At 39.8% G+C, this 17,116-nt stretch overlaps 1 protein-coding gene across 5 annotated transcripts in view; it reads left to right on the top strand.

Moving 5' to 3' along the window:
- LOC127508751 (NACHT, LRR and PYD domains-containing protein 3-like) overlaps positions 1-17,116 on the top strand; it is a 360,258-nt gene that overhangs the window by 312,463 nt on the left and 30,679 nt on the right. For 4 of the 5 annotated variants that reach the window (XM_051887098.1, XM_051887099.1, XM_051887097.1 and 1 more), the window contains 2 exons: positions 135-181; positions 8,627-10,325. In XM_051887098.1, coding sequence (XP_051743058.1) covers positions 135-181; positions 8,627-9,174 — 595 coding nt within the window. In that variant the 3' untranslated portion in view covers positions 9,175-10,325. Of the gene's footprint in view, positions 1-134; positions 182-8,626; positions 10,326-17,116 lie in introns of those variants that run through there. The other variant, XM_051887095.1, reaches the window with a different exon arrangement.

Consider the following 17,116-nt stretch of genomic DNA (forward strand, 5'->3'; position numbering starts at 1 on the left):
TATGTCCAAAATCGACTGAGTATTTTGAGTCTCTTTCGCACTGGTAAGAAATAACGAGGTGGTATCGCCAGTGATCGACCCCTGGGGGTTAATCAAACATTAATCATTTGTGGTTCAAATTTGTCTCTTTCTAGTTTGGACCATGGAGGACATTTCAGAATCACACCAGGACTAAGAAAATGTAGGTCCTTTTTCACACTCTGTCTGGGTAAAAATATTGATTTCTTGATTTTGATTCTTATTTTTATGAACTGATATTGATTCACAAATTCACAATTCCCAAAATTGATTAGTCTATCCTGTTTTCAGTGGATGAATGAAAGGAAAGAGCGTGTTTACATGCACCCCAGTAAGCTGATAATTCACAAATATCAGCTTATTGAAATAATCAGTTTTCCCTGTTTACTTGCAAACCAGTAACCTGACAATGCAAGTAAACCGCATTTACATGACTTTATTAATAAATCGGGTTATTTCCCTGTAGTGACGTAAAAAATAATAATTTGCGCATCTGACTCCAAGTATTTCATTTGTTATGTCAGTTGTGATGTTAAATAAAGCTTGCAACATGTCAGCGGGAAACTTATGGTTAATATATTCTCTCATGCAGTTATAGATGTGTTTTGACTGAACCATTTCTACTTCTGCTGCACGAGAGATGAGAACGCCCCGGGTTATTTCACTGTAACCCTGTTCCCTGAAAAGGCGGGAACGAGAAGCTGCGCTTAATACAGCGCTATGGGAACGCCTTTAGTCATGACCAGCTGTAAATATGTGTAAAACAACGTCAATGAAATTGACCTATATTCATAGCCTGCGTGACGTCATTGGAATGCGTCGTAAGCAAGGCTATAATTAGATGCGCCACAGGTGCCTCAGCAGATATTTTGTCTGAAGAGCAGTCCTGGGACATCCCAGTGCGGCAATGAAGCGTAGCTTCTCATTCCCACCTTTTCAGGGAACAAGGTTACAGTGAAGTAACCAGGGGCGTTCCCTTTCAAAGGCTACACTCAAAGCTGCTCTTAATACAGTGCTAAGGGAACGAGAATACCCACGCTGCCACACTGTGTGTCCGGACCCCCAGGCTGTGAAGTGTGTCACAAAGCGTAGAGAGTCTCAGACACACGTAAGGGGGCGCCCCCCCGCCAAAGCTCTAGAAGAGGCAACCCCCCCTGGTGGAATGAGCCCTGATGCCTGTTGGCGAAGTTTGACCACGCGCCTCATAGGCAAGGGCAATCACATCTCCCACCCAATGTGACATGGTCTGTTTCGTGGCGGCCGCACCCGTTATGGCCGCCATAACAAACGAATAGTTGCTCTGACTCGGCCTGAAGGCCTGAAGAGCATGGACTGGACACAGTCTGTGAAGTCTCTCCTGCTCTGGCGTAGTGATTGGCGGAGGGCAGAAGGCTTCAAGAGTGACCGTATGCAAGTTCAAGAAAGGAACCTTAGGGCAGATAGTCAGGATGAGGATGCAAAATAGCTTTCACCATTCCTGAGGCAAAGTCTAAGCAGGATGGCACAATGGACAGAGCCTGTAAGTCCCCAATTCTCTTTAGAGAAGTTAAAGCCATTAGGAATACCATTTTCAGAGTTAAAAGCTTGTCAGAAACTGACTCTAACAGTTCAAAGGGGGGGTCTCAACCAGGCCCTCTAGGACTATTGCTAGGTCCCATAAAGGGATCCTGGTTCTAAAAGGAGGCTTAAGCTGCCTAGCTCCTCGAATTAAGCGAGAGAGCAGGACATGCTTGCCCAAAGGTACCCCATCAATCAGAGTGTGGCAAGCCGAAAGAGCGGCCACATAAACCCTGAGAGTGGCAGGACATGTGCCTGTTGATAATTTTCCCTGCAGAAAATCCAGAACTGTAGCAATCTGGCAGTTAACCAAATCTGCATTGTGTGCAGTACACCATCTTTCAAAGACACCCCATTTGTTGGCATAACTTGATCTAGTGAAGGGAGCCCTAGCATTTAAACGGTCTCAATAACATCAGGTGAAAGCCCTGTGTCCCTCAGTTGGTTCTCCTCAGGGGCCAAACATGAAGGTTTCCATATCTCCGGCAGGGGATGTTAATATTGTCCCCTGCACCTGAGACAGAAGGTCTCTCCTCTTCGGTATCACCAATGGCGAGCCATCGAGGAGAGATATCTCCGAGAAACATTATTCCGTTCAGCCAACGCGGCGCTATCAGTAAGAGGCAAGTCCCTTGTTGGCGAACTCTGGCTAGAACTCCTGGGAGCATACAACCCGAATTCCAGAAATGTTGGGACGTTTTTTAAATTTGAATAAAATGAAAACTAAAAGATTTTCAAATCACATGAGCCAATATTTTATTCATAATAGAACATAGATAACATAACAAATGTTTAAACTGAGAAATTTTACACTTTTATCCACTAAATGAGCTCATTTCAAATTTGATGCCTGCTACAGGTATCAAAAAAGTTGGCATGGGGGCAACAAATGGCTGAAAAAGCAAGACATTTTGAAAAGATTCAGCTGGGAGAACATCTAGCAACTAATTAAGTTAATTGATATCAGGTCTGTAACATGATTAGCTATAAAAGTGATGTTTTAGAGAGGCAGAGTCTCTCAGAAGTAAAGATCTCCAATCTGTGAAAGAGTGTGTAAAAAGATTGTGGAAAACAATGTTCCTCAACGTCAAATTGCAAATCTTATCATCTACAGTGCAGAACATCATCAAAAGATTCAGAGAAACTGGAGAAATCTCTGTGCGTAAGGGACAAGGCCGAAGACCTTTATTGGATGCCCGTGGTCTTCGGGCCCTCAGACGACACTGCATCACTCATCGGCATGATTGTGTCAATGACATTACTAATTGGGCCAAGGAATATTTCCAGAAACCACTGTCGGTAAACACAATCCGCCGTGCCATCTACAGATGCCAACTAAAGCTCTATCATGTAAAAAGGAAACCATATGTGAACATGGTCCAGAAGTACTGTCGTGTCCTGTGGGCCAAGGCTCATATAAAATGGACTGTTTCAAATTGGAAAAGTGTTCTATGGTCAGACGAGTCCAAATTTGACATTCTTGTTGGAAATCACAGACGCCGTGTCCTCCGGGCTAAAGAGGAGGGAGACCTTCCAGCATGTTATCAGAATTCAGTTCAAAAGCCAGCATCTCTGATGGTATGGGGGTGCATACGGTATGGGCAGCTTGCATGTTTTGAAAGGAACTATGAATGCTGAAAGGTATATAAAAGGTTTTAGAGCAACATATGCTCCCCTCCAGATGACATCTATTTCAGGGAAGGCCTTGTGTAATTCAGCAGGACAATGCAAAACCACATACTGCAGCCATTACAACAGCAGGGCTTCGTCGTAGAAGAGTCCGGGTGCTGAATTGGCCTGCCTGCAGTTCAGATCTTTCACCTATTGAGAACATTTGGCGCATCATTAAACGAAAGACGACCACAAACTCTTCAGCAGCTGGAAACCTATATCAGGCAAGAATGGGACCAAATTCCAACACCAAAACTCCAGAAACTCATTACCTCGATGCCCAGATGTCTTCAAACTGTTTTGAAAAGAAGAGGAGATGTTACACCATGGTAAACATGCCCCCGTCCCAACTATTTTGAGACCTGTAGCAGGCATCAAATTTGAAATAAGCTCATTTTGTGCATAAAATTGTAAACTTTCTCAGTTTAAACATTTGTTATGTTATCTATGTTCTATTGTGAATAAAATATTGGCTCATGTGATTTGAAAGTCTTTTAGTTTTCATTTTATTCAAATTTAAAAAAATGTCCCAACATTTCTGGAATTCGGGTTGTAGAAACCAGAGGAAACACATACAGGCGCATTCTGGGCCACGTATGCGCATCACATCCAGACCCAGGGGAGCTGGTTGACTCAGAAAGAAGTAGAGTGGACATTGAGCTGCCTGTTGGGGGGCGAAGAGGTCCATCTCTGTTTCATAAAATCTTTACCAGATTTGTTTCACTACCTCGGGTGGAGTTTCTACTCCTCCATCGGTATGCTCTGTCTGGAAAGTAGATCTGCTCCCACATTGAGATTTCTGGGGATATAAATCGCCCTGAGGGACAGGAACTTGTCCTGAGCCCAGAGCAGAATGTGCTGCACTAGCCTGTCTAGACGTCGCAAACGCAGCCCACCCTGGCAATTTGTATTAGAGGCTACCGCAATAATGTCGCACAAGGACATGGTAAACCCTTAACTGTTGGAGGAAGTACTTCAGGGCCAGAAATACAGCCATCAATTTGAGGCAATTGATGTGCCAATTGAGATGATGACCTCACCATATCCCTTTGGACCGGATGGCCAGCTAAGACCATAAGGGAAGCGTCTGTTGTTGGCATCTTGCAACATCAACGCATATAGAGTGGGACCCAAGGTGAAGAACCGGGGTCTGAGCCACATAGAAAGGGAACGAAGCCGCAGCACGTAACCATTACCATAAACATGGATTTTTAAAAGTGCACGAAGCATTAGCGCATGACTTAACATAAACATAGATTTTAGAAAGGGCATAAAGCACTCAGCGCGGCTTTGAACCACAACTGAAATGGTCTCATATGCAAAAGGAATCACCGAGGACGCTGACACCATGAGACCTAACATTTCTTGATACTGCAGAACAGTGCAAAATCTTGACCTAGCCTGACATTGTTCAGGGTGGTTAGAATGGTCTCGACTCGAGCGGGAGACAATTGTGCCCGCATTATGGTCGAATCCCACATGACCCCTAAATATGTCATTCTCTGGGTAGGACAGAGAACACTTCTCGTTTAGTCTCAACCCTAGAGAAACTAGATGAGCTAGTACAACATCTGTGTTGTAACGCCTTCTCTTGTGACTGTGCTAGTATTAGCCAGTCGTCTATGTAATTCAAAATGCGAATGCCCTGGAGTCACAATGGAGCCAGTGCTGCATACATGAATTTTGTGTATGTGCGAGGTGATAGGGCTCGGCCGAATGGAAGAACCTGATATTGGTATTGTTGTGGCAATATTTCTATGTGAAAATATGCACCCTTGAGATTGATCGCGACGAACCAATCGTGATGTTGGATTGCGACACGATCATCTTTACAGTTAACATCTTGAACTTGAAAGCTTTGACTGAATGGTTTAAGCCTCGAAGATCTAAGATTGGACACAGCCCCTCGTCCTTTTTGGGAGCTAAGAAGTATCTGCTGTAGTAACCTGACTCTCTCTCTAGAGGGGGAAACATGCCCTATGGCCCCTTTCTTCAGAAGAGATTGCAGCTCTTGTGACAGTAAAGTCGCTTGCCCCGGCTTCACGGTAGTGGAGACCACGCCATTGAAACGTGGAGGACGATGAATAAAAGGCACACGAAAAATAAGGTATGTAAATATATATGGGCCATCGGGTTTGTATATATATATATATTTGTTATATAATTTTATAATTTATATACATATACATATATTATACAAATACATATATTAAATTAAATGCAGCTAATTACCAGACAAGTAAACACGGTCTGAATGAAAAGCTGTGCTTAAATCTTTCATAGATCAGCCTGGAATGCCTGTAACACAGCCATTGTGTACAGCGCAGTACCAGCCTGACTCGCTGTGAAACACCTCTGATGATGCGCTCCCAGGGGAGAGATAGCGCGCGAGCGTCTCTCCGATCTGAGAGCAGCATCATATAAACGCATGCCTTTGCACCCGCGATAGTTGAGCGGGTCGACGTCACGGGCACAAAGACACATTTATTTTATAAATGATTTGGGGTCTGACTAGTGTTTCACTGCATGAGTGACCGCCCAGAGCAATTCCCTTTCATTTTATCATCACGGGAGGAACGCTCGGAGATGGATAAACTTCCATTCCATTACATTCCAATGGAAAACACTTCAGTGTCCCGCGCCCAAGCCGAAGAAGCGCCAAGGCATGCTTCGGTCCAGGCAAAAGGACATCGTGATCCAGAGAGAGAGAGAGACCAACAGGGATGGACCCGCCTCTCAATCCTCAGCCAGATCACCATGCGAGCCCCACGATCACATTGTAGGTGCTACCCCTTTGAAATAAGCAAAGCGAACGCGAAGCACTTAAACTGTGAACATTCACAGTGCTCGCACTCGCTCTGTTACAATGCAAGGGCAGCATGCTCTTCCCCAAACAAACAAAACAATACTGGTGTGTGTCCGATTCGGAGACAGAACGCGAACACGGAGACACACACCGTTTGCTTTATTCAGCCATGACTTTCTCTCAAATATATAATATATGTGTGTTCACTTTTCACTTGTCAGACAGAGCTGAAAAAGGAACAAGGGGAGAGAAAGTTCTGCGCACTGCCTGTCAAATCTAACTCCTAACAAAGTGATGAAGGAAGGAAAGAGTTTGAGCAGAGCTGCTTCACACACACTTCACAGTATGGTCTCTGAAGACAAAAGACCTGCTGATGCACCTGTGGCGCATCTAATTATAGCCTCGCTTACGACACATTCCAATGACGTCACGCAGGCTATAAATATAGGTCAGTTTCATTGATGTTGTTTTACACATATTCACAGCTGGTCACAACTAAAGACTTTCCCATAGCGCTGTATTAAGCGCAGCTTTGAGTGTAGCTATTGAAAAGGAACAAATTTTGACAGTTTTCTGGGTCTTGAAAGAGTTTGGTTTGTGATATATTTCCTTCTTTCTATCTTGCAAAATGCTCGTTCTGGCTGGATGTGTTTAAATCTGCACTAAGGATGTGTTTCTGTCACGTATCACACATGATGTTTTATAACAAAATTCGGGAGGAACAGGTTTACATAATTAAACTAATTAGCTCAGGTGGAGAGCATTCAGTTAATCAACGCAAACCAATGACAAGAAGTATAAATACAACAGACTTACCTCTGTTCGTCTGACAATTCATCAGCATCCCTCCTCTACCCCATCTTCTCACTTCATTCTGAGGTTCGGGCCAAAATTTCTGAGCTCGAAGCCCTCCCCCAGACAGCACGCCAAACACGCATAACTTTTACTGTACTTAATAATATGTAAATGTGAACTCATGAAATGCGCACTTCAATAAACCGAAAAAAAGCAGGTTAATGCGTTTACATGCCACACGAAATCGGGGTGAGGCAAAAAAAACTACGTGTTCTGACCGGTTTATGCTTAAGCCATTTATGACCTTACTCCGATAAAAGAAAATGGGTTACCGCGTTTACATGACCACGTTCATTGTCGGCTTATTAAACATAATCGGCTTAAGAACGTGCATGTAAACGCACTTATTTGTTGCACACCTTTTATCCAATAAATCGCAATAAGCTTTGTGCATGGTTACTTTTGATATAAAACAATGTCTCCGATTTCAAATTCTGTCCATTTGGGGGTGTTTTGAATATAAATCATAAACCATAGTGGAGCTATTTACTATTTTTGGCAGCTGTTACAGAAACATTTTTACATTAAATCTTGAGATTTGAAGTATTAGATTAGACAGCTTTGATATTTCCACCACTATTTGCAACGACACTAATAATTTCTGATAGGAATGCAAAATCATCAAAAATCAATTGGTAGCCTAGTTATTGATTTTTTTAATAGAATAAAAAGACACAATCCTCTACATTTAATCGCGTTTGCTCCCATTTATTTTTGATCACAGTGCATACACATACAGTACAAACTTTTAGTCCAAAAGTGTGCACATACGGAGAAATACACGTTTACCTCATATTTCGTTAGACAGAATAGAATCAGGGCCATAAGCAGGGTTTCATAATTGCCGGGGTCACAAAATGTAGTGTGCTGGGGGTTTCGGGGGCATGCTCTCCGAGAAAATTTTGATTTCCCTGGTGTACATATGTGCATTTTAAGACGTTTTAAGGCCAACAAATTGAATAACAATAGCTTTAAAACCACGTCAACAAATATATATACATGCACAGTTTTGAGGCAGCTTTAATCATACGTTTGGTAATTTCATGACTTAATTTACAACAGAACAACGATGGTACATGCACATAGTTTCTTTTGTGCTTTATTTAAGCTGTAACATGCAGCGCGCCCAGCCGAATTTGCGTTTGCAATTCTTGAGCATGCTCCGTACAGTATAACAGCTGATTGGACAGTCATGTTCATTTTTCTGAGTTTTACTGACATAGCCTGACAACATCTCAGCTGACCGCAGTTCACTGTTGTTCAACTGAAGCTCCCTCGTCGTCACCTGTACCTTTTCTGCGCTCGTTTGACTTTGGAATGCAGTTGGAATGCATGTCTGAAAAGTATCCCATTTGTTGTGGTCATAAAGAGACAGCTCTATATAAACGCAGCGTTTTACTTGTGGATTTTTAAAAAATATTTTTATTTTTGGTATTGTATATGCTCTGTTTTTTGGAGTATGTAGCATCACCCAGGGGAGATTTTTTTTTATTCAGCAGAGGCAGGGATACATAGACCAGAAGGGGGAAAATCACCCCCTACAAATCGCACCCTGTATATGTATATCCAAAATAATCAATATTGAATCGGAATCTAATCGAATTGCAAGCTTGTGAATCAAAATCAAATTGAATCATGAAATTTGTGTCAGTGCCCAGCCCTATGTAACAGTGTTGTGAACTATCTTGGACACATTTCTCATCTTCTTCTTGTGTTCAGATGCCTGTGATCTCACACTGGATCCAAACACAGCAAACACTTGCATCATTCTGTCTGAGGAGAATAGAAAGGCAACATATGTTGAAGATCCGCAGCTGTATCCTGATCATCCAGAGAGATTTGATGGTGGTGAACAGGTTCTATGTCGAGAGAGCCTGACTGGACGCTGTTACTGGGAAGTTAAATGGAGTGGATGGGGTCATGCAGCAGTGGCCTACAAAGGAATCAAGAGGAAGGGAGGTAGTGATTGTAGGTTTGGATACAATGACAAATCCTGGAGTCTTGATTGCTCTGATAACAGATTCACTGTCTGGCACAATAAAAAGAGAACTGACTTATCAGTCCCTTCACCCCTGTCTAGTAGAGTAGGAGTGTACTTGGACTGGTTGGCTGGCACTCTGTCCTTCTACAGTGTCTCTGACACAGACACACTCACACACTTACACACATTCAACACCACATTCACTGAACCCCTCTATGCTGGATTTAGAGTTTACGAGTCCGAACTGTCTCTGAGTCAGATTACACATCAAAGAGACATACTCTAACTTATACACACTTTATCATTAAATCACATGTAAATTTAAAGTAGTATAAGTGAGCCTCTCGCATGCTTTTTTTCAGACTTTTTATAGACCTTTTCTGATAATATGCTTTCTGTGGCCAGGCCTCTACTGCATTGGCTCTCATCTTGTCCCTTGCTGTTTAAATAGATCTGAGTCTATTCATTAACTAGACTGACAAAAATCTGTTATTCCAATTACGTATGTGTGAAAAAATGATAGCAATAATTATCGAAATATAATATTCTTATGTGTCCCGCGCCACACAGACCATTCATCTGCTTGGCTCAAAGTTCAAATGTGAGATCCAGTGAGAAGCGCTTGAATTCAGCGAAGAACACAAATGTCTCTGTGATCCAAATGAAACAGCACTGACAAACAGGAAAACACTGAGCAACGGTACAGTCAGAAGGCTTTTGAATCTCAAATCTGTATCATTTACCATGGATTTAATGTAGTAACACTAACTACACCATGGTATTGTGGCAGAACAGGTGCCGGAACCCTATTGTATTTGTACTGATTTTCTTATTAGAGGTTCAAGCACGTAGCGCTGAAACCCTATTGTAATTGTTAAAATTTCCAAGGGTCAGCATTGTCCCCTAAAAGTAAACAGATCAAATCGTAAGTCATAGAAACTTGAAACTTTGACTGACGGGGATGCTACAGCGGTCAAAAGTACAAAATGCCTTGTAACTCCTGAACCATTAGGTGTAGGCGTGTCATGTGTATGCAAAATTTTCAGGTATTTTGTATTTTTTGAAAAACCTACTTTTGCGAACTAGTCCTACCCTGCAAACGAGCCTACAATGGCCCTTTACAGGCCCACTTAGGGATGCCAGCGCAGGGCCCCTGAGAATTTGCTCATTTGGCAGCTCTCACTTAGCCTCCAGGAAGCCTTAGCGCTGTTTTATTGAAAATAATACAGTTTGAAGTCACCATTATGGAGGTGAGTGCTTGCTTTAGTTGGGCTCTTGACCCTTCACTTCTTAACTTTAATGTTTTTCTGGCATGTTTCTGAAGCACATTTGTTATAGCAAAAGTTGAGAGAAGTAAAACTGATCTGATGATTCATGTAGTGTCCTGATTCACTGATCTCACCAAGAGTCATGTCTTGCTTTAATATTTTGAATATTTTTAAGTCATTTTGCAGAAATTATTTAGACAGGATCATGTAGACTCACACAGACATGAAGAATCAGCGAATGAACCTCAACAATGGTGACAATCAATAAAAAGCTTTTTTTTGTGACTTTAGTAGCTTGTTTTATGATGCTCAGAGTTGATCTGAATATTTTGTTGACTGTCACCATTGTTGAGGTTCATACGCTGAATCTTGATGTCTGTGTGAGTCTACATGATCCTGTCCAATTATTTTCTGCATAACTTAAAAACATTCAAAATAAAAAAGCACAAATTCCAGGCAGTGGTATTCTAGGGCTACTATAATGTGAAATTATTCAATCTAAATAATGTCCTCAGAGATCAGACTCTTGGTGAGATCAGTGAATCAAGCTACTAAATGATGACCAAAACACCAGATCAGCTTTACGTCTCGCAACTTTTGATATAAACGTGCTTCAGAAACACACAGTTACAGCAACCAGAGAAACATTAAAGTTTAGAAGTGAAGGGTTAAGAGCCCAACTAAAGCAAGCACTTACCTCCATAACGGTGACTTCAAACTTTATTATTTTCAATAAAACAGCGCTTCCTGGAGGATAAGTGAGGGCTGCCTGTGCAGGGCCAGTGCTAAGGGCCCAATGTTTTTCCACTGAGCAAATTCTCAGGGGCCCTGGGCTGGCAGCCCTAAGTGGACCCATAAAGGGCCAGTGCAGGCTTGTTTGCAGGGTAGGTTCTTGGCCCAATTGGAACCAAACCAGTGCAGTGAGATCATCTCCACAACCATACAGGTTACAATCAAAATTCTTTTTTTCTCTGATTCTCCGAGTCAAGCAGAACAAAACGTATATATCTCAGATTTTGTGCCATGCATAAAATTATGCCATTTTGAGCTTTTTGATAAACATACTTTTGAAAACTCCTCCGAGACCAATTGTCCAATTAACCCCAAATTTTGTATGTATCATCTAGAGACCCTGAAAACAAAAAAGGTGTCAAAAGAATTTGGATTCATCAAATGGTTTAGAAGATATAGTTTAATAAATGTATGGAGCCATGGCTACAAAATGAATGGGCTTATATCTTCGAAACGGTTTGACTAATTAAAATTCTTTTGATAACTTTATGTCATAAGTGTCTATAGATGATACAAGCAAAATTTCATGTGAATCAGTCAAGTGGTTTAGGAGGAGTTAGAAAAAGAAATTTTTGCCAACTCAAAATGGCCAACAGACTACATGTTGTAATAATATTGTCCACTAGAAGTAACCACAGGATAAGACATCTATTTTTCTTTTAGTTTGAATGTATGAATCCAAATCTCACAGAACTTCATAGACAACAGACAACAAGACATTCTGAGTAAACATGCAGTTTAATAAGTTTCATAAACCTCTGATGCTCGGGGTGCTAACAACATTTTTTTTTTTTTAAATATTAGCCATTTATATCAATGGGATTCAGAGATGAAGGCCACAATACTAATATTGTCCACCAGAGGGAGCCACAGGATAACAAATCCTTTTCGATCTCATAGTTTAAAGTCTGTAAATGGTTAGATAGATTGATTTATATAACCAGCTTGCAAAAAAACTGTGTAATGCTTACAGATCATTCAATGTTAAATTGTCAAGTATTGTATTGTCAAGATGAATCTTTGTTTTTGCTCCTACTTTCCCGTGTGAAGTTCATATTTACTTGATTGTCAGTTTCTGAGTATGCCCTTGTTTGTCGACATGGTTTCTGATAATTTAATTGATTAGTTTCACCTGTGTCTAGTTTAGTGCCTCATTTTGTATTTATACCCAGTTTAGTTCAGTTCTTTGGTTCAGTTCTTTGGTTGGTGTTTAGTGCTCCTGTGGTTTTTCCTGGGCCTTCCTGTGCTAACTTGCTTAATCAAATCTAAACTATCATCCACATGGGCTAATTATGCTTGGACCCCAATGATTCCCACCTGCGGCTAAATTCATATCAAGGTTTATTATATTATTAATGTAGACATGTTTAAATGTATTAAAGGAGTAATGGAATATAATTACAGTATTTTTTGTGATTAAGCTATAGCATTTCTGCATTTATACTAAATGTATTTAGGCTACTGTGTTTTTTTTTTTTTTTTATATACAAATACAATAGAAACCATATAGTTAAATTTAACCATGGTTGTGAGGTGCTATATGCGTGGTTTTAGCTGTGGTTATCATGATCTAAATGTATGATACTGTGACCAATGGTTATTTTAATAAAACTCAAACAATCAGAATATTTACATTTTACCATATAAAAATTAGTTTGCTACAGTTTTTACAGATGTTACTGATTTGTTAATAAACATAAATGTATATCAGGCTACTTCTACTGTCAACTCAAGTTACTGTGAAATGTACATTTCTAAGATACAAAACATGTAATATTATTAAAATTGTAGCCTGCATGGCAAACTATGCTGAAGATCATCACAGTCAGGCAACACAAACCTGTTTCATGACTTGAAACAATATCACCCGTTAGCACATGCAGTAACTAAGAAATGAATTTTTCTATAAAGATATTTATTTTAAGGAAAAATTACTGGAAAAGTGTAAAGAATTCAAAAACATGAAGTGTTTGTCATGTTCTGACAATAAAGAGTAGTTTAAAACCACAACTAACGGTCTGGTTTCTACAACTTTCACTTGGGAGCAAAAGTCTGCCTTTAAAGGGTTAATTCACCCAAAAATGAAATTTCTGTCATTTATTACTCACCCTCATGTCGTTCCACACCCGTAAGACCTTAGTTAATCTTCGGAACGCAAAAGTAAGATATTTTTGTTGAAATCCGATGGCTCAGTGAGGCCTGCATAGCCAACAATGACATTTCCTCTCTCAAGATCCATTAATGTACTAAAAACATATTTAAATCAGTTCATGTGAGTACAATGGTTCAATATTAATATTATAAAGCGACGAGAATATTTTTGGTGCGCCAAAAAAACAAAACAACGACTTATGTAGTGACGGCTGATTTCAAAACACTGCTTCATGAAGCTTCAGAGCATAATGAATCAGAGTGTCGAATCAGCGGTTCGGAGCGCCAAAGTCACATTTTCAGCAGTTTGGCAGTTTGACACGCGATCCGAATCATGATTCGACACAAAACATTCATAACGCTCCGAAGCTTCATGAAGCAGTGTTTTGAAATCAGCCATCACTATATAAGTCATTATTTTGTTTTTTTGGTGCACCAAAATGTTCTCGTCGCTTTATAATATTAATATTGAACCACTGTACTCACATGAACTGATTTAAATATCTTTTTAGTACCTTTATGGATCTTGAGAGAGGAAATGTCATTGCTGGCTATGCAGGCCTCACTGAGCCATCGGATTTCAACAAAAATGTCGTAATTTGTGTTCCGAAGATCAACAAAGGTCTTACGGTGTGGAACAACATGAGGGTGAGTAATAAATGACATTATTTTCATTTTTGGTTGAATTAACCCTTTAAACTTGAAAGAAATAAAGATTTGACATTTATCATGATAATTTTCTATATCAACTGATATGAAAAATTTATTGTGATTTTTTTTTTTTTTTTATTATTATTATTATTTTTATTTTTTTTTTTTTGGCCATATTGCCCAGTCCTGATTCCCATTCTGAAATGTGCTACTGAATGTGTTTGTAATACTCTTATAATGATCATGTTAGTAACAGGCTACAATGCAGTCAGAGTCTGTCAGATTTAATCCTTTTCTCTCTAAAGACATGAGAAAGTGAGTTGCTGTTGAACTGGCAGAAAAAAATTGAGTAAACTTCATAGTGACCTACACAGTATGTGACTATCATAAATAAACATTTTGTCATAATATATTTTCTCGATTATTATTTCAACTTCTGTTTACATCACTATTTTTACAAATTAAAAATGTGTTTGGTTAGTACTAGTGTATTTATATCTGAAACGTAAAATTAACATTATGTGGTTGAAAACACTGAACAGTTGTGATGTATGATAAGCGTTGTGTGAGAAAACGGACATCAATCATTTGACAAATGTCAAAAAGTATCAATCTGTCCATCTTTTTGTCTAGGATTGGTTTAGAGAGTTTATTTTAAAGCTTTTCTCCCCATATTTTGTCTACAGAATATAAACAGTGAGTATTTGCGGCCCATATTAAGATGTAGTATGTTCACACTGCATGTAAACCATTACTTTTTTTTAGATTGAGTGTTGGGGAAAAGAGGTGTATGTCTGTACCTTCAAGACAGCTCTGTATGCACTCAAAGAGAATCTCTGTACACTTTGGGAAATAAAAAGCTAATTAGCTGCAGGCTAACCTTTAATAGAGCAAAGAAAAAAAAAGGTCTGGATATGTCTCTCCTGTCCAGCTGTAAATCACGTCCATGACTTTTTTTGGTTAAAAATTATCCAAAATCAATTTTTGAGCAAGTACATATACAGCCAGTGTTCAAAACTATCTATCTTAGCTCGATTCACAACGGTAAGCTTGTAATTATGTTTTATAATAAGAGCGACCTGGTGGATTTCCGCGGGAAATTCGAGCATGCAGCCATTCGTCTTTGCGTCATTACGTCACGTCTGTAAACAGAAGGAAGGAGTCCAGGCCAGTCGGCTTTATCTTGTGAGGTTGCTGCTTGTAGCGGATCATTTATAGCCTGTTCTCACAGCAGCTGAGATAATTAAACGCATCATTTTGATGGTGAATTGTAATCCAGAAAGATCCAAATGACAATCATCAGTGACAACTGGAGATTCACCTGTAGTTAAAAGCAAAAGACTTCTGACTGCGGAGTGGCTACAGAAATTGAAATCTACAGGTAAGTTAATGCTTTTTAGTTTTAGTACATTAATGGATCTTGAGAGAGGAAATGTCATTGCTGGCTATGCAGGCCTCACTGAGCCAACGGATTTCAACAAAAATATCTTAATTTGTGTTCTGAAGATGAACGAAGGTCTTACTAACCCTTTAATCCTCTCATTATTCCAGCTTTAAAAGTCCACTTGCTGTCACGATGACAAATGCGACTTTGCAGTTTTGCATTTTGTTGTATCTTGAGTCAACTCATAATAAAATAATTTGACTGTTTGCCCTTTTGAACTTTAATAACGATTGCTTGTTCAGTGACATGGCCGCTGACGTTAGCATTACTTATTTGCGATCATTTCTGTGCTCTCTGAGCCGAGTCTGACCAGAATTTTAGATATAACAAGACGGTTCATTCATAAAAATAGGAGAAAGAAAGTGGGCTTGCTTGAGACTGCACATGCGCATTAGCTGGAGCAACCTGAAACATAAGCTTTTAAACACATTTTTGAGCGTCATAGAAAACATTCATGTGATAGTTCATTGCAGATTTTGTTGCTGATTTGAAATATGTTATTTAAATGTGAGTGTGCAATGCTGCAAGCAGTTTCTGAGATTTTAAGTTTGTTTGCATTACTGTTGCACACAATAGGAATAGGAAAACTCGATGTTCACCGTTCGCTTGCATTAACTCCGCCTGCTCTGCTTCTGATGGCTGGGGTCGCTCGTGTTTTTTTCACCTTATTTCCTGGCTCATACTTTGCAAGTTACAAAACACACACACACACCGCTGACTGACTATGAACACGGCCAGGTGATCTCCGAGTCCGATTGGCTCGGGTATTACACACAATGTTAAACAGACCCGGGAACCGAAGTAATAAATTGGGAACTGACCGGACCCGGCTGACCATTTAAAACATATAGCCCCGAACCCGTACGGGTCCTGGGTCGGGTCCCGGGTCCTCGGGTCTCAGGTACTCTTTGTAGACCTCTACTGCAGAGTTTAGCTCCAACCCTAATCAAACACACCCGAACCAGCTAATCAAGCTCTTGAGGATCACAGCCCAGGTGTACTGAATATTTAAGAGGCAGTAACTGTGTAGTTGCTGATGCAGTGACATATAGTTGTTAGTAATAATTCAGAAAATACCTGTAAAATGGTTTTTTTTTTGTAAAAGTTTTTTGCACTTTATTTAAATTAGGATATTTTACATTAGCTTTACAGTTTTTGTTTGGCAGCTGTTGCTGAAAGTCATTTGACCGTTTTTTTAAAGATTATTTTTTTTACAGTTTTATTTTAATAATTCAGTGAATACCTGTAAAATAACAGTGTTCTTCTGTAAAAAGTTTAATGAAAATTACTGCACTTTATTTAAATTAGAATATGTTGCTACTCTTTAGCAAAAATAAGTAAAGATGGATTCTTCCACATATGAAATAAGACTGTGTTTGTTAAGGCCAGATCATATTGGTCCTAGTCTGATATTCAGTATTTCAGCTTCACTTCACTTAACACTAAAAATGGACACTTTTACTTACTGCAATATGGGCAGAATCAATTATACGCCCAGCATTTCTGGTTTTAAGGACAGATTTCCCCCACTGGCTATCCATGACCAATTTGTTTGTTTTTTTGGTGGACAGGCATCCAGTTTGGAGTTTTGTACTAAGAATTTTGAAAATATCTAGAAGTGTTAAAGGGAACTAATGTGAAATGTATGTTTTATTATAACTAGAAGTGTTAAATGGAAACTAATGCGATGGTCTCAAGCTTTAGCGATCAAAATGTGTTAAAATTTGCAGAATGTGTTGCAGCCTGCAAAAGGTGTTGCAAGGCAGGCTGCAGCTAAACTTTGTATCCTATGCAAAGATGGCAGACCATGGCGTGCACGCATGTAGCCTGGCAGGTGCTGCGTGTTGTCTGTGCTGCTTGTCTAAACCATTTAAGCCCAAATTTTCACTACATCACTGGATTATAGTTCCATACATTGTGGC

The sequence above is a fragment of the Ctenopharyngodon idella genome, chromosome 3, assembly GCF_019924925.1.
Source record: "Ctenopharyngodon idella isolate HZGC_01 chromosome 3, HZGC01, whole genome shotgun sequence".
Lineage (NCBI taxonomy): Eukaryota > Metazoa > Chordata > Actinopteri > Cypriniformes > Xenocyprididae > Ctenopharyngodon > Ctenopharyngodon idella.